The following is a 19,477-nucleotide window of genomic DNA, read 5'->3' on the forward strand; positions in this document are numbered from 1 at the left end:
ATATATAATACATATACATATATACTGTATATATACCTCACTAATTTTCTCTTATCAAAACTGTCATAAACTTCTATATCTTTTTTTACCTTTCATAAAATGCTATTTTTTTATCAGAATAAACTTTAACAAACTTTGGTTATTTTCAATATATCCTATTGCTTTCAACATATCATTCTTCGTTGATTTTTTAAAGACTTTCAAATTTCCGGGGTTGCAAGCTTTAATAAAATACTAAAATAATAAAATTTCTAATATATCAATATTGGCTTTGACATCGTGAAATTTATTCATGTATATTATCCGAAATCTTTATAGTTTCTCTCTCCCTCTGTGTGTGTATGTGTGTTTGTGTGTGAGTGTGTATGTGTGTGTGTGTGTGTGTGTGTGTGTTAGTAGGATATCCCGAGAGCACACGACACGACTTTTGCTTTGACAATTTGTCAGAATGAAAAAAATAAGATAGTTATTCTACTGAACTCCAAATAAGTTAAACTGGGCGTGCAATGCCCGTAGATTAATTAACAAATAACCCCAAATATTACGAGTCTCGTAAATTCAATCAACACAAATTTCATCTCTCATCATGACTGAAGTTATTTAGTTTTAAATATTGTATCAAATCTAATTACAGCATCTTAACACAACAGCAAGTAGTTCTGCTCCTTTCAATTCTTCCCTGCAGTACTAAATTTTCTTTATTCCTTTCCATCAACTCCGAGGTTTCAGCAAGGCAATTTTGGAACGAGCTAGCAGACCCTGTTCTATCCTAGCTGCATCCCACCACATCTAACTAAAGACCAGATACATGATTAATTCACTATAATAACGAAGCTCAGTTTTTAAGGACCAATAGTAAAGCATAACTTCAAAAACAGAAGTTGAAAGAGAATTCCAAAGTTTGTCAGTAGAAAATGATGGTGAGTTTATGAAACATGTGAAACGAGAGTAGAGAGAGAGAGAGAGAGAGAGAGAGGAGAGAGAGAGAGAGAGAGAGAGAGAGAGAGAGAGAGTTTAGAATTTGAGGAGAATAAGAATGCTAGAATTATGAGTATAGTATTCAGGGAACATGGAAGTGTCAGTAGAATTCCAAAGCTTAACATTGGAGGAAAAAGCAGCATGTTGATGGATGAAGGAACACAGAAGCTGGTAATGAATTCAAAAGCTAAGCAGTTGAAGAAAATGTTTTACAGGAACGAAGGAACACAGAAGTAGATTAAGAATGCCACAGCTTCGTAGTAGGGGATAAAAAAAACTCTTCACTGGAAATGTGGAACAAATAAGCAGTTTAAGAATTCCAAAGTTTGAAAGAACAAAATATTTCACAACAACGAGGAAAAACAAAAGCAGATTTAGAGTTCCACAGTTTGTAGTAGATGATAAATAAAACTTTTCACTGGAACAATGGAACACAGAAGCAGATTAGAAATTCCAGATTTTGAAATTAGAATGAGGGCCCAAAATATATAAAAATCTATAACTTGGATAACTCGAACCGGGAACACTGAAGAAAATAGTGAATTTCAAAGCCAAAATAATTTGTTAATGACACATGGTAACTTACAAGCTAAATAAGTGGTTAATTAAAGCCTCATTAATTGCAAGCTTTATTAAGAGAAATACATAATTAACGAATTTTTCGAGACATATATTGCATAGGAGATTAGGACTACTACATAGAAATCTCGAATAATCTATGAAATTTTTTTCAAATCTATGGAGGGTGTTCAAAAATTAAATCAATAACAATTGTAGAAATATATGAAATGTATCAGTAGAGAAATTTATTAGAATTACATAGATAACTATGAAATGTATATATGTATATCAGTAACTATGAAGTACACGTACATAGTTGATAATAATGACCTAAATATATCATAGACATATGTATGTATAATATATATTTTATATATATATATATATATATATATATATAAAATGTATACATATATATATATAAATATATGTATATATACTGTATATAATACATACATATAAATAAATATATATATATAAAATATATATATATATATATATATATACTGAATATATATTATACACGCATATGTATACGATATATTTATACATACATACATATAAATTATATATATATATATAGGCCTATATATATATATATATATATATGAGAGAGAGAGAGATAGAGAGAGAGAGAGAGAGAGAGAGAGGAGAGAGAGAGAGAGAGAGAGAGAGAGAGAGATGTTGATTACATACATGTATTGGTAATGTACATAAAACTTATTAAGATTGAACAGGTATATCTGTGATATTAAATACATTTAATACATTTTTGCATAAATGGGACTTGTGTATAAAGTTAAATGTATTATAGTCTATTTCCAGAATTTTAGTGATTACAAATAATTGGTAATTTTGATATATATATATATATATATATATATATATATATATATATATATATATATATATATATATATATATTAGATTAAGAAATGGGATACAATAAATTTTGTGGAAATAATTGAATTCATCAAAATGATAATAATAATAATAATAATAATAATAATAATAATAATAATAATAGTAATAATAATAATTCTTTCTTTAATAGACAATAACTACTTTTGGGATAAAACTACCTTTTTATATGGAATACAAATTAATTGCATTTATGTAATTTGCAGTTAATATTGATTAGTTTTCATATATATATATATATATATATATATATATATATATATATATATATATATATATATATATATATATATATATATATAACAATGGGTCTGTATTTAGAGAGAGAGAGAGAGAGAGGAGAGAGAGAGAGAGAGAGAGAGAGAGAGAGAGAGAGAGAGAGAGAGAGAATACTAATACCCTTACAAAATGTAATCCCACTACAATCACGAACCCAATAAGGAGCCGTTACAAAGCCAAATTCCCTTCATTACTACTACTCTACCTGACTATCGATTTACCTTCAATCGGTAGAAAATAATGACGCTCTAGAAGAAGAAGAAGAAGAAGAAGAAGAGGAAGAAGAAGGAGGAGGAGGAGAAGGAATGGAAGAAGAAAAGCTGACAAGTGATTAATAATCGATAATTGATTCAGACATCATGACATGCCTTGAATAAAATATTCAGTTGAAAATATACCTTCTGTCTGATGTGTATTATAGCTATATACACTATACGCGAACCTCATGTATGTAACGACACCAAAACACGTCAAATACACATATCTAAACAAATACATATACATATATAATCGTATTTCAAGATGAGGGTGCTCATTTACGCATCTCAAGCCGATAGGCCTAGAATGAGTTTGCATGAAATTAAGAAAAGTATAAGGCCTATCAGTATGGAATGGAAAAGCACGAATAGAAAGCAAATAAAGAGAAAAATAAATGAATGATTCGTGTTGTAATGGAAAACAAGTAATTCCAACTATGTTGGAGAAAGCAAAGTGAGTCTAAGTGCGTACAAACAACTGATAGTGCAGAAGTGGTGAAGTGTAATTAAGCTGTGGAATTCTTCCCATTCTTTTGTTTTTTTTCCAGGTTCCCATAAGCTATCCCTGGAGTTCAGGCTAATATACACATTCTCTTGTCCTCCTGGAGATGTGTGGATTCACTGTTGTAAACACAACATAAGCCTAGTTCAGACTATGGCTTCTGGATAAGTTGTGGTCAATAACAAACCTAAAGAAATGTGTTATCTAATGACATACATATGTGCTATTTATATTCATGTGTAGTACGTATGTAGAAAGATTTATAGCTATCCAATAATTCATAGATTTCCCGAACATGGTTGTTTTGTTTAAACTGCTAGACCAAAATGGTTTTTCTTACGAACCCTCCTAATGAGTTGGTGATACCATAGCTCTCATTATGAGCATACCAACTTTCGTGATAAAAGAAATTAAGTAAATCTCCTCTTAAGTAAACAACAATAGGCCTATTAGAATACAGACTATATAATGTTGAGAAGCAGCTACATAGGTCTACAATGGGAGACAGAATAACTATTCCTCGTCAGGAGAGGGTGTGAGAAGACCTACAAATTCTACAGTATCAGTTAGAGTCAAGGTGAGCTGTTAAGTAACCTGACAGCACTGGAACCAGTAAATGAAATAATATAGGCCTATTTAGACAGCTTTAAGAATTTGCCTATTCATGTCAACACTATTAAGATGTGTGTTATTAGCACAGCAATATCGCAATCAATTATAACAAACAAATCACGAGATTCATCGTCCTATCAATTTTCTTTTAAATCTGAAAGCCTGTCTATCCACTGCTTTTGGTTTTGTCATAAACTTATAGACTACATTAGACCAAAATTTATTCTAAAACTATTTACCTACTTAATTAGTTTTACATCATGCAGTTTTCTAGAAACTACAAAAAAAGCAGGTTATCTAATTAGTATGAATGGGTTAGTGTTGAAAAAAATGGAGAAACACTGTACTGTAAAGAAAATGCACATGGCAGTGTTTGATGCACCATATATTTCCCGTTGTGATGAGGCTATAACTTTAAAAGTGCCCATTGGTGAAAATCCAGAGTAGAAATTGTTTTTAATAAATAAAAGCAACAGTTAGCATTATCAGTTGAATTAGTAGCAGCAGTTACAGTTGTGGTAGAGGAAGATTTTGAAGCAAAAGACCATATCTGTCCAAAGCGAACAGTCCCAAGTAAACAAAAGCGTCGTCGTGCGCATGCTCAGAACGATTCTTCTTCTGCCATACATTTTCTGTTATTTTAATCCGAATACTCACAGTCAGGGAAGAAGAACTTTATCTCTCGTTGGGCCGAAGCTACGGAATCAGAGCCGTGAGCAGCGTTGTGTGAATCATTGTTTGGGTCACCGAATCTGGCCCGGATGGAATTGGGCGCTTCTTGGCGGGCTTGGGACACCTTCGTGGGACCCAAGGTGCTTCGCCACTGGGTGATGGCGTCGTCTCCTGAGAAAGAAAATGTAATAGATCAGTTGATGGGATTTGCTTTGTATTAGGAGGTTGTAAATACAATATTACTGTATCATTGACTAAATAAGACCAAACAACAACACCCACCAGCCAGAATGAATGCCAGGACATCTCCGGAGGACATGTACTGCACCAAGCCCTCGTAGAAGGGCTTTCCTCGGTGCTCAGCATAGAATTCTTCTGCCTCCGGACGGGACAGGCGAGTTCGCCGCCGCTGCAGGAGAGAAATGGCAAAAATTTGCTCATTAAGCTTTCATCGAAAAGGCTTGATACATGAGGCAGATAAAGATAGATGGAACATGTAAGAAAAAGTAAACTTTATTGAAGTACGTAAGTAAGAGATTAGAAGAATTTAGGAATATAAATAAGCATAAAAACACTCTGAAATTGCCTAACGAAAAATCTAAATCTAATCTGAAAGATTAGAATTGGAAATACACCTTAGGTACGAATACTTGGATATCCTGTTCTCAAAATACATCAACTAAACTAAATATCCGATGCGATAGTGAAAATATGTTTACAGCTGCAAGATAATTATGTAATTAATTCATACACATCAACATTATAATAATCAACAAATAGTGTAATCTTAACTTATAAGAAACCTTACAAAAATGTAAATTGTAATAACCAACCAAATAGTGTATGCTTAACTGATAAGAAACCATAATAAATTGTAAACTGTAATAGCCAACCAAATAGTCTATGCTTAACTGTTAAGAAGCCATACTAAATTGTAAACTGTAATAACCAACCAAATAGTGTATGCTTAACTGTTAAGAAACCATGCTAGATTGTAAACTGTAATAGCCAACCAAACAGAGTATGCTTAACTGTTAAGAAGCCATACTAAATTGTAAACTGTAATAACCAACCAAATAGTGTAATGTTAACTGATAAGAAACCATACTAAATTGTAAACTGTAATAGCCAACCAAATAGTGTATAATTAACTTATAAGAAACCAAAGTAAAATGTAAACTTTAATAGTCAACCAAATAGTGTAATCTTAACTGATAAGAAACCTTACTAAAGTGTAAAATTTCATAATAAACCAAATAGTGTAATCTTAACTGATAAGAAAACATACTAAAGTGTAAATTGTAATAATCAACCAAATAGTGTAATCTTAACTGATAAGAAACCACACTAAAATGTAAACTGTAATAATCAACCAATTAGTGTAATCTTAACTGATAAGAAACCATACTAAGATGTGAACTCAAATTGCTAGGGGGAAAAGACAATCTAGAAACCTCACCTCGACTATTGTAAACCCCTCTTGCTGAATAACCTTTTCGATTTCTGATGCCCTGTCCATAGCATCTGGCTTGATCATGGCCAACGTTCTCTGGATCTTGTCTGTGGCCATTTTCATTGAAGGATTTTGTGGGTGGCACAAGAAGTAAGACTTATCTTCCGGTTCTTGGGAGAAGAAGCACCTACGAAGCGGCGTTTGTTTACGTTTGTCCGATTATGGCCTTCGTTTCGCGTTCCAAGTCACTGTGCTTAAGAAATGCTTCTGATCGTCTTTTTGGTCTGTTCTATTTCAATTTTCCCAGCTGGTTTGCTTCACTTAAAGCGATCAATTATTATGTTTGTTTTGGAAAGCAGCGTTTTTGGATTAGATTAGTGAAATTTTCTTGGCTCTGTTTGCCCTAGAGTTGAAACAGAAAGAAACCTGTAAAGGAATCAAAGAATGTAAGAAACTCATGTACAAACATTAAAAAAATACTCGTATTACAGCGCTAATACTACAAATGCTCAAGAAAATCATTGATTCAATTAATTCCTTAACCTTATTTCCTATTTTCTTAACCATTTCAATCCCACGCCCTTAACAAAGAAAAATTATTACTCAAGTGCTAGACTCATTTATGAGGACTTTTACTCAGCACAAAAAAATATATTCTAGATGTGATTTGAATTTCCTTTCCATAGTTATATAATGTTACATATTTAATCAAATTTTACTATGCATAAATAATAAGATAAAAGATACTGGATATCACTGAACGTAAAATAAGGCCAATGGTACTCAAAGGGTTAATGTTTTGTGTATAATTGAGAAAAATTTACTTAATACCGAATTCTAAAATTTCAATGAATATATTATTTCCCCTTCTGAGGAATCTTTAAAAATTATTTTTACCCCAGTTTATATTTTTCACAATAAGAAGACATTTTCTCTGATACTCCAACTTCCTAATATCATATAAGTGGAATATTTTGTTTCACGAACTAAATTTCTCACAAATTAGAAGCAAAAATATTTTCAGTTTTATTCAGTTCCAGTTGTGTAGTTAAGGGATAAGAAATTGCATTTAGAAAATGGCCCCAGGCTCCATAAAAGTAGTGAGTTTATTTATAATATTACCAAAAACTCGCCAGATTTAGGGGGGAGAGGGGGCCTCTTTACTAATTCTAGCCCCCAGGCCCCCAAATCTCTAGCTACACCCCTGCATAAGTCCTAAGCTATCTCTATTGGTTTGAGCGGGACTCGAACCCCAGTCTGGGAGATCACCAGGTAGGGACGTTTCCAATAGGCCACCAAAAGGATTTTGGAATTAAAAATTTTGACGACTATCAAATCCCAGCTTACAGTACATACATGAGGCACACTGTGTGAAATAAATCGAGTGACGAGATAAATAATCTCTTCCCATTCACTGCCATTGCTTTGGTTTTTGGAATCACTAGTGACTTGTAATCTATTTTCCCTGTTGGAGCCCTTGGGCTTGTAGCATCCTGCTTTTCCAACTAGGGTTTTAGCTTAGCAAGCAATAATGATAATAATAATGAGATCAAGTTATTCAAACATATTATTATTATTATTATCATTATTATCTAAGCTACAACCATAGTTGGAAAAGCAGGATGCTATAGGCCCAAGGTCTCCAACAGGAAAAGTAGCCCAGTGAGGAAAGGAAATAAGGAAAGAGAGAGAACACTGTGCCCGAGTGTACCCTCAAGCAAGAAAACTCTAACCCAGAACAGTGGAAGACCAAGGTACAGAGGCTATAACACTACCCTAGACTAGAGAACAATGGTTTGATTTTGGAGTGTCCTTCTCCTAGAAAAGCTGCTGACCATAGCTAAAGAGTCTCTTCTAGCCCTACCAAGTGGAAAGTAGCCACTGAACAATTACAGTGCAGTACTTATCCCTTTCAGTGAATAGGAGTTGTTAATAGATTTCACTGTTGTACATGACTCGACCATCCTTAAGGAGTCTAACCATTACAAGCAACTATTGCCTGGTCCCCCCTGGTCCTAGCTTTGGTAGAAATGGGTTTGGGTGTTCTGTCACTTGCTTTTGCTATTCATGAGTCATATCTTAACCTTAATGAATATAGGCCATCTCTGGAGCATAAATATTTATCATATTAATTTACAGATAATAAATGTTTATCTACCATATATACTCTATATTTCTATTACAGGCAGTCTGGTTGAGAATATGACTTTAAGGTTTATTTTTGGTATGTTACCCACAATAGTAGTAGTAGTAGTAGTAGTAGTACCCCAATATTAACTAACAGAAGGATATTTTCTTATAAGTACATTCCCAAGGCAATACAATGGTCATTCCACTACATTTTTATTATTTGGTAACTTTTTTTTAGCAGAGTTTTTTTTTTTTTTTGGGGGGGGGCTTGCCTTTTTTAAGTCAATAACTACGAGCTTTGTTCTTTCAGCCAAAACGATATAATGTTTTTATGGTAAAAAAAAAATGACTAATATCAAGTTCAATACTATATTATTATTACTATTATTATTATTTTTATCATTATTATTAATATTATCATAATTATTAATATTATTATTTTATCAAAACAGTAATATGAAGAAACAAAACCTTTTAATTAATAAAACAAATAAAATGAGAAAAAGGCAAATAAAAAAATTCTATCAATTTACACAATAATCCAATATCTATTTCAACAATAAATGGCACGAAACAAACGAGTAGATCGCACTAACTCAAATTGATACATTAAAAGAAGCTTACTGTGTCAAAAAAGGAAGATATTTGGTACTAGATACTTGTGAAAACATATTGCAGAATATAGCTTAATAACGATACTTGTGCCATGAAAATGAGTAGCTCGTACCAAATCATGCCTTATAACCGAGTAGCTCGCTTCATCTTATGCCGTAGAAAAGAGTAGCTGGCACTAAATGCCAGCGTAGAAACAAGTAGCTTGCACTAACTCAAGGTGTAGAAACGAGTAGCTGGCACTAACTCACGACGAGAAAATTAGTAGCTTACACTAACTCACGGCATAGAAATGAGTAGCTTGCCCTAACTCACGCAGTAGAAACGAGTAGCTCGCACTAACTCACTCTGTAGAAACAAGTAGCTTGCACTAACTCACGGCATAGAAATGAGTAGCTTGCCCTAACTCACGCAGTAGAAACGAGTAGCTCGCACTAACTCACTCTGTAGAAACAAGTAGCTTGCACTAACTCACGGCATAGAAATGAGTAGCTTGCCCTAACTCACGCAGTAGAAACGAGTAGCTCGCACTAACTCACTCTGTAGAAACAAGTAGCTTGCACTAACTCACGGCATAGAAATGAGTAGCTTGCCCTAACTCACGCAGTAGAAACGAGTAGCTCGCACTAACTCACTCTGTAGAAACAAGTAGCTTGCACTAACTCACGGCATAGAAATGAGTAGCTTGCCCTAACTCACGCAGTAGAAACGAGTAGCTCGCACTAACTCACTCTGTAGAAACAAGTAGCTTGCACTAACTCACGGCATAGAAATGAGTAGCTTGCCCTAACTCACGCAGTAGAAACGAGTAGCTCGCACTAACTCACTCTGTAGAAACAAGTAGCTCGCACTAACTCACAGCATAGAAATGAGTAGCTTGCCCCAACTCACGCAGTAGATACGAGTAGCTTGCACTAACTAAAGCAGTAGATAAGATTAGCTTACACTAACTCACAGTGTAGAAACGAGTAGCTCACACTAACTCACAGCGTAGAAACGAGTAGCTCACACTAACTCAAGGATTAGAAAAGATTAGCTCGCACTACCTCACGTAGTAGAAACGAGTAGCTCGCACTTACGCAGTAGATAAGATTAGCTCACACTTACTCACGCCGCAGAAAAGAGTAGCTCCCACTAATTCATGGCATAGAAACGAGTAGCTCGCACTAATTCACGCTGTAGAAAAGATTAGCTTGCCCTAACTCATGCAGTAGAAACGAGTAGCTTGCACTAACTCGGGGCATGGAAACGAGTAGCTTGAAGTAACTCACGCATTAGAAAAGATTAGCTTGCACTAATTCACAGCATAGAAACGAATAGCTCGCACTAACTCACAGCGTAGTAATGAGTAGCTTGCCCTAACTCAGGCAGTAGAAACGAGTAGCTCGTACTAACTCACGCAGTAGATAAGATTAGCTCACACTCCCTCATGCAGCAGAAAAGAGTAGCTCCCACTAACTCATGCTGTAGAAATGAGTAGCCCGCACTGACTCAGGGCGTGGATATGAGTAGCTTTCAGTAACTCACGCATTAGAAAAGATTAGCTCGCTCTAATTCACAGCATAGAAACGAATAGCTCGCACTAGCTTACAAAGTGGAAAAGATTAGCTCGCACTAACTCACGGCGTAGAAACGAGTAGCTCGCACTAAATCACGGCGTATAGAAACAAGTAGTTCGCACTAACTCACGGTGTAGAAAAGAGTAGCTCAAAATAACTCACAGGGTAGAAACGAATAACTTGCACTAACTCACGCATTAGAAAAGATTAGCTCGCACTAACTCATGGCGTAAAAACGAGTAGCTCGCACTAGCTCATGCAGTAGAAAAGATTGGTTTGCACTAACTTATGCCGTGTAGCCTACATGCTTAATAAATCATAGGAAGTTTATAGAAAACCTATTAAAAGGTTCTGCAGAAGATGCTCATCTTAATATCCCGACCTAACTTTGAATCAGAGACTTATACAAAGTAAGGCTGGTTCTCCAATTGGGACATCTGATCATGCCTTAATTGCATTAGTAGTGAAGACTGAGCAGCCTATCCCTGATATGCCATACTCATGTAGGATTAATACAAAATCTCAACCAGACTGGAATGGTTTTTTGAGTGATCTTCTGAACTTAAATTGCTCCCAATTATATAATAGTGTTGAGCCTGTTGTTCTCTTGAATGGGAATCTAGTCAACATAATTGATAGGCGTATCCCTTCTTGTGTGCTTAAGTACGGAGTGAAAGACAACCCCTGGTTCAATGATGATTGTAGACGTGCCTATTTGGAGAAGCAGGAGGCCTACCATCTTTGTAAAGGCAATGTGACGGGCCGAGAGAAGCTTGTGACTCAAAGACAGGTTGAAAGCAACTGAGTGAGTTTATTATAGAACACTCTCCTTTATATACAAAAGCTCAAAGCAACAAGAAATTTCATGTTCAAAAACAGACACTGTTACAGAGGAGAAAAACCGACATGTTTATTCTGGTTCTTTTTAGTGCGAGGGAAGAGCGAAGATACAAGCATAATATATACACAAAATGAACTATATATGATCGTGTGACACACGGTTGGTACAGCAACATATCAGGTTTGACTTGGAATAACTATACTCAGCTAAGAGATTTTGCTCAGAGAGTTTATGCTTTAACTGAACAAGAACACAATTTAACCATAAAAGAAACCCTTTCTGGTACAACCCAGGAACATAAATGGTGGACTACCCTTAAATCTGCACTCTTTGTTATAGAAGTAACAGTTCCTCCTTTACCTAAAGCAGATGGCTCTGTCACTCTCTCTCCAAAGGAAAAGGCAATAATTTTGGGTGATATGTTTTTCCCGAGGCTAAACTAACTAAGTTTTTTTGTCTCGTGAAATTAAAGTTCTCTTGATGGACCTTGGTGCTCAGGGAGCTGTGGACCCAAATGGTATTTTTCTTTTGTTTTTTTATATAGACTGCAGATTTCTAGTTTCAAAGTATGTTATTTTCCGCAAATTGGCAAGAGACTCCTCTTCTAGCACTTGCTGGACAATTAGTAATGTTACTCCATTGTGTAAATACATTTGTGGTACCTAAAGTCCAGTAGACTACCGTCCAATTTCCATAACTCATATATAGAGTTTTTTAACGTCTTTTGGCAAAAGGTTCAAATAGGTTTGCTGAAGATATTCATCTATTCCCTAGTTTGCAATTTGGCTTTCATAAAGGCCTTGGAGCATGTGATACCCTTCTTACAATCTCCAATGATATACAGGAATCCCTTGATTGTGGTCAGGAAGTTCGTATGATTGGCCATGATTTTAGTGCAGCTTTTGACAGTGTTAATCATGAGACCCTTGTTTTCAAACTCAAACAGTTGGGAGTACGTGGGTCTTTTCTTAGCATCATTGTTGAATTTTTAATTAATACATCGTAACGCGTTGTTGTTGATGGGCACCATAGTGAGTATAGGAATGCAATATTCTAACCCATGTAGTTCTTCCCGGACAGTACCATCCTGTTCGTAATACAAGGTATGCAGTTAATTCTAATAGTCAGGCCTTCCCCATCATAAGTCTCAAAACTACACAGTATTCTAGAAGTTTTATCTCAGCTGTGATCAAGAAGTGGAGAGATCTTCCTAAGAGGTGTTTTAATTCTTTCATTCTACCTTGTTTTGAGTATTGTTCTCCTGTCTGGTCTTCAGCTGCTGATTCTCATCTTAATTTGTTGGACAGAAACTTACGGTCTATTAAATTTCTTATTCCTGATCTAGATATTAATCTTTGGCACCGTCGTTCAATTAGTTCATTATGCATGTTGCATAAGATTTTTCATAACTCTGACCATCCTTTGCATTCAGATCTCCCTGGACAATTCTATCCTGTTCGTAATACTAGGAAGGCAGTTAATTCTAATAGCCAGGACTTCTCAATCATGAGGCTCAATACTACACAGTATTCTAGAAGTTTTATTCCAGCTGTGACCAAGTTGTGGAATGATCTTCCTAATCAGGTAGTTGAATCGGTGGAACTTCTAAAGTTCAAACATGCAGCGAATGTTAATTATCTTTTCATGTGTTTTTTTATGTGAAAAGATATACTTCAATCTTGTTAATGTTCTTAAAATATTTTATTTTAATTATTCATTATTTTTCAGGCCGTTTATTTCCTTATTTCTTTTACTCACTGGGCTATTTTTCCTTGTTGAAACCCTTGGGTTTATAGCATCCTACTTTTCCAACTGTAGGGTTGTAGTTTAGCTAATAATAATAATAATAATAATAATAATAATAATAATAATAATAATAATAATAATAATAATAATAATAATAATAATAAGCTTTAGAAACTAATCTACTATTCTAAGGACACATCTTTAAAATAAACAATTTTCCTTCAAAATTACGTAACATTTTGCCGAGAATATTGTTCTCCGTGAAGCAATATCAATTAGCTAAGAAATACTACGAAGTCATTGCACACAATTTTAACCTATTTAACATTGTAAGAATTTATGACACACACACACACACACACACACATATATATATATATATATATATATATATATATATATATATATATATATCCATACATATATATATATATATATATATATATATATATATATATATATATATATATATAAATATATATATATATATATATATATATATATATATATATATATATATATATATATATATATATTACGGACGTCTACATTCAAGTAGCCTACAGTTTAAAGTCTATCGTTCTGCCAACTAAAAATATAAGAATATTAAAAAAAGGCAATCACTATTGAGAGAGAGAGAGAGAGAGAGAGAGAGAGAGAGAGAGAGAGAGAGAGAGACCTAATTATCAGCTCTTAAGGCTAACAAATGATAATCTAGAAACGGGAAATCTAATAAGGTAAAACAGAGTAAGATACTTCACAATTCCAGGTACGTTATCTCTTTCATGATAAATTTAAGTGTCCACTGCATGTTACTCGAACGTGATGTATAATAACACCTTCATAAACCTGTATGTGACAAATGTGAAGGACATTTCTAAACATGCGTGTTAGTGTGTCAACATGTGCTTCCAGATTCACATGTGGGATAGATCTGATAAGTGCACGAAAAAAATCATCTTCCTTTTTTACAACACGAGGAACTCGACAGATCCAAAAGCATTTCGTCACCCATGCTTTCAAGAACAACGGTTCTTATTATAGCGAATATTTCGAAAACGAGTCGAATTAGAGGTATATAAATCATCGTAAAATGTCGATCAACTTGTCCAGCTTCTTATATATAACCGAGCATTGCTTGAAAGTGCGTAGTCTCTGATTCTAAAGACCATTTGCACTTTTTTTTTTTTATAACGAACGGGTATTTTGTTTTTCATCGCTCAAGACATGGAAAATCGAACGTGCAGAACGAAAGGTTCATAACGGCACAACGTTGCTAAGCTAAAAGCAGCTGAGAATCAACATACCTAAAAAAGGAAGGATTGGATTGATGAATGTTGAGAAGGGATGGCACACACCCACTTTGTCCGCCCGGACCACTACTACCCCGTAAGACTTGGCCAGGCGACGATCATGGCAGTTGCCACCGCTCGCCAGTCCCTCGTCGTGAACAATTATATATCGATCTTGAGTCGGTCCGGCCTCTTTGCCCTGCAATCCTCCGTCGTGGGTCGATATATTGATAATGATGTAAAACTAACCTTATCGTATAAGTCGTTCATACGAGGATATACCGCTGGATGAAGCCTTATCATTTTCCATTGCTTGCTTACTATAATTATCGTGACAGGCAACTGCATCTATCTCTGAGAACCGAATTTTTAGATTCGTTACCGATAAATAGAATTAAATGCAGCATTAATGAGTTTTTCGCGTCTTATGAGTGTTTATTTCATGAAATGAATAAATTGTCGTCTGAAAATGAGATTGTTTTAATAGGTTTACAGTGTAAATATAGCACAAAAATACCCAAAATAGTGTGGCAGAAAAGATGGATAAATTCTGAAAACGAACGCAGACCAGTAAAATAATTTCGTATACGGAAGCCTTCGCATGCAGCAACAAAATTCTTCGCTCCGGGATTATTTTCCTTTTTAATAATATTGCACATTTTTTGGTCATTGTTACCTAACTGTAGGACATCACACAGTCAATGCCACGTTCTTCTTCATCCCGCCAGACGAAGGAATGTCGCCCCTAACAAACCGCAAAGCTAAAGAAACAAATTAATAAAGGCTAATTACCACTACTTTCAGCCATTCGATATTGCAAAATCCGATCGAATTTCGGAAGCCTTGACGATGGTGTGGTCCTGGTGTGGTCCTTCGGGAGGGGGATGCAACGGAAAAGTCTGCTTTTTCGAAGTATCCTTAAGAACGAGTTTAGCCTAAACAGGGACGCAGCCAAACCACTTCTTCCCAGCAGTAAACATCTTGTGTTTGATTACTCGTTTCCACGGTAGCAAGGGGGAGATTTCGTGGTTGAGTTTATGGTGTACTTAATAAATATATTCTAATCTTGAAATGAAGATAGCTTTTGTTAATTCCCTGAGAGGAAATTACAGACTATTAATTTTCGCCTGCAAAACTTAACTGGTTTATTAGTCTCGCAAAACTTATTCTTGAAATTAGGTTGAAGAATTTATTTCACATTTACCGAAATACCACATATTTCTTTTTAATGAAATGGCTAACCTATGGTGTTAATGATAACGGAAGAGTTTGCATGCGCTTATCTTTCATTATAAAAAAGCACATATGAAGATTGGATCAAATATTGCCTCAAGATAAGATAAAAAAGGACATGACATTGGAACACATTTTCGTTAAAACAACACGTGCTCTGAAAACGCTATTCCAAGCGAGAGAACTTTTTATAGAGTGCATACAAGGACCTTATGATTGTGTTGTAGGCCAATACAAGCAGATATGTAGGGCACGCTTGCACACAAACACACACACACACACACACACACACACAAACAAACAAACAGGTGCGCATAGATGATTCCCGTGTTTATTCCTGACTTAATTTAACGTTATATCTTGATAACCTACGAGCGTGTGTTTGTGTGTGTGTGTGTGTGTGTGTGTGAGAGAGAGAGAGAGAGAGAGAGAGAGAGAGAGAGAGAGAGAGAGAGAGAGAGAGAGAGAGAGAGATTAATAAAAAGGCAGACACCCGTGTCTGCGTGTTGTAATATGAAAGCTAGTCATGGGGACATCATAAGAAACCTATAACAACTCTATAATTTGGATATCCAGTAATCATTAAATCTTACACACACGCACGAAGAGAGAGAGAGAGAGAGAGAGAGAGAGAGAGGAGAGAGAGAGAGAGAGAGAGAGAGAGAGAGAGAGAGAGAGAGAGAGAGAGAGAGAGAAGAGAATTCCTCCCAATAAGAATGTTTCCTTTGGCATTATTTAGCGTCCTTCGCGCTTACTAATTTGGATTGTTTATAGGCCTAAGCTCTGTGCGATAAAGTACCCAGCTTCCAAGACATTTCATATATATATATATATATATATATATATATATATATATATATATATATATATATATATATATATATATATATATATAATATGAGTCGTGGTATGACAATGAAACAATATCAAACAGATTTTGTAATTCGAGAACAAAAGCCTCAGAAGAAAATTTGGAAGTTGAATGGCAGGACATTTTGAAATGAAGCAATAAAAGAGATACTGAATGGCAGAGGCAAGGGACAGTGACATTACCCTATCAAACAGAACAATGCCCTAGAGACTGATCAGCGCTCAAGCCCCCTCTCCACCCAAGCTAGGACAAAGGAGGGCCAGGCAATGGCTCAGCAGATAGATCTATAGGCTCCCCCAAAACCCCTATCCTTAGCTCACAAGTACGATGAGGTTGCAGCTACCAAATGAACTAACAAGTTTGAGCGGAACTTGAACCCCAGTCTGGCAATCACGAGGCAAGGATGCTACCACCAGGCCACCACAACCCTTATGGGTACTTTGAATGGCCAGACAGTACTGCATTAGATCCCTCTCTCTGGTTACGGCTCATTTTATTTTTGCCTACACATGCACCGAATAGTTTGGCCTATTCTTTCCACATTCTCCTCTGTCCTCATACACCTGACAACACTGAAATTACCAAACAATTTTTCTTCGCTCAAGGGCTTAATTATTGCACTGTAATCGTTCAGTGGCTACTTTCCTCTTGGTAAGGGTAGAAGAGACTCTTTAGCTATGGTAATCAGCTCATCTAGGAGGACACTCCAAAATCAAACCATTGTTCTCTAGTCTTGGGTAGTGCCATAGCCTCTATACCATGGTCTTCCACTGTCTTGGGTTGGAGACCTCTTGCTTGAGAGTACGTTCGGGCACACTATTCTATCCGATTTCTCTTCCTCTTCTTATTTTGGAGGTTTATAGTTAAAATATGAAAGATTTATTTTAATGTTGTTATTGTTCTTAAACTTCTCTTGTAGTTTATTTCCTCATTTCCTTTCATCACTGGGCTGTTTTCCCTGTTGGAGCCCTTGGGCTTATGCCATCCTACTCTACCAACTAGGGTTGTTGCTTAGCAAATAATAATAATAATAATAACAATTATAATAATAATAATAGTTCATTGCAGAACAAAGGCCTCAGACGTGGTCTTCCCCTCCCGTCTGTTTATGGTCTTTCTATACCAATCCACTCCCGCAAACTTTCTTGGTTCGTCAATCCACCGTCTTCTCTTCCTTCCCCTGCTTCGTTTGCAATATCTAGGGACCCATTCCGTTATTTTCTTGTCAATCTATTATTTTTCATTCTCATTAAATGCCCTGTACATGTCTATTTCTTTTTTTACATGTTAGAATATCCTCTACTTTAGTTTGACTTTGTATCCATGTTGCTCTTTTTCTGTCTCTTAGTGTTATTCCCGTCATCATTCTTTCCATAGCTCTCTGGGCTGTAACTAGCTTATGTTCTAATCCAAGGCTTTAGGAAGGCTCCATGTTTCTGAAGCATAAGTTAAAACTGGTAGGGCTATGCAATTAAATACTTTTCTTTTTAGAGAGAGCGGGAATTTACTCATATTCATATTCAGTCCTACATTTTTGCTTTCTCTATTAACATCTTCTCTCATCTTATGTAATTCCTCACATGATTCACTGAACACAACTATTTCATCTGTGAATCTTAAGTTGTGAAGGCATTCCCTACTGATATCAATTCCTATATTCCCCAATCTTAATGTTTAAAAACTTCTAGGCATACTGTGGATAATTTAGGAGAGATAGAGTCTCCCTGTCTAATTCCTATCTTAATGAGAATTTTCTCACTATCTTTAGGTAGCTTTAGGATTGCTGTACTTCCTGTATAGATATCTTCCAGTTTTCTAACATAAGATTCATGTTTTCTTTGTCTTTGGAAAGCTTTCATTACTGCTGAGGTGTTGACATAATCAAAAGCTTTCTCATAGTCTACCTATACATAGTGGTTTGTCATACTTTGTTGATTTATCTATTAGCAGGTTAGTTACTGGGATATAGTCAGTTGTTAAATACCCACTTCTAAAGCCTACCTGCTCCCTTGGTTGAATAGAATCTAGCTTTCTTTTTATTGGGGCCAATATGATCTTTGTAAATATTTTATATATTATGGAGAGTAAGCTTATTGGGCAATAATTTTTCAGTTCTATAATGTCTTGCCATTTTTTTGCAAATTAGTATAGTGATAAAATATTTCCAAGATGTATGTATAGAGCTTTCTTGCAGACATTTTGTGTAAAGTTAAGCTAGTTTTACTACTATGAAATCTCCTCCATGTATTATTAAATCAATTGTTAGGCCATCTTCTGTTGCTTTGCCTATTTTTATTATATAGGTATACTTGGCCATTTTTTATCCCTCCATCTCTTCTGTTGATGATATTTAAATTTCCATCCTTTTAAGCAAACATCTGTTGGCGCACTGTTCCAAGACTTACTTTCATCAATTTGATGCTTCTCCCTTTCTTTAGTGTTTCCTCAATTTTAGTCTGCTTGTGTTTACGAATGTTTTGGGTTTGGTTTTTTAGTTTTAAATAATTCTGCTAAATCTATTTTATCTTTTGGATTTTACCTTCCTTTTCAATCTAGAAAGTTATTGGGTCCTTTGGCCAGACGGTACTACATTGGACCCTTCTCTCTGGTTACGGTTCATTTTCCCTTTGCCTACACATACATCGAATAGTCAGGCCTATTCTTTACATGTCCTCCTCTGTTCTCATACACCTGACAACACTGAGATCACCAAACAATTCTTCTTCACCCAAGCGGTTAACTATTGCACTGTAAATATTCAGTGGTTACTTTCCTCTTGGTAAGGGTCGAAGAGACTCTCTAGCTATGGTAAGCAGCTCTTCTAGAAGAAGGAAACTCCAGAATCAAATCTTTGTTCTCTAGTCTTGGGTAGTGCCTTAGCCTCTGTATCATGGTGTCCTCTGTCTTGCTTGAAGGTACACTCGGGTACTCTATTCTATCTTATTTCTCTTCCTCTTA

At 35.4% G+C, this 19,477-nt stretch overlaps 1 protein-coding gene across 2 annotated transcripts in view; it reads right to left on the reverse strand.

Annotated features, from left to right (window-relative positions):
- The window catches only part of LOC137625296 (nucleoside diphosphate kinase homolog 5-like), a 22,171-nt gene extending 6,787 nt beyond the window's left edge, over window positions 1–15,384 (reverse strand). Inside the window, exons 1-4 of one of the 2 annotated variants that reach the window (XM_068356111.1) lie at window positions 15,208–15,384; window positions 6,242–6,661; window positions 5,065–5,191; window positions 4,768–4,953 (exon numbers count right to left, since the gene is read on the reverse strand). In XM_068356111.1, coding sequence (XP_068212212.1) covers window positions 4,768–4,953; window positions 5,065–5,191; window positions 6,242–6,358 — 430 coding nt within the window. In that variant the 5' untranslated portion in view covers window positions 6,359–6,661; window positions 15,208–15,384. Of the gene's footprint in view, window positions 1–4,767; window positions 4,954–5,064; window positions 5,192–6,241; window positions 6,662–14,430; window positions 14,628–15,207 lie in introns of those variants that run through there. The other variant, XM_068356110.1, reaches the window with a different exon arrangement.
- Window positions 15,385–19,477: the final 4,093 nt, after the last annotated feature.

This window comes from Palaemon carinicauda, chromosome 32 (assembly GCF_036898095.1).
Source record: "Palaemon carinicauda isolate YSFRI2023 chromosome 32, ASM3689809v2, whole genome shotgun sequence".
Classification (NCBI taxonomy): domain Eukaryota; kingdom Metazoa; phylum Arthropoda; class Malacostraca; order Decapoda; family Palaemonidae; genus Palaemon; species Palaemon carinicauda.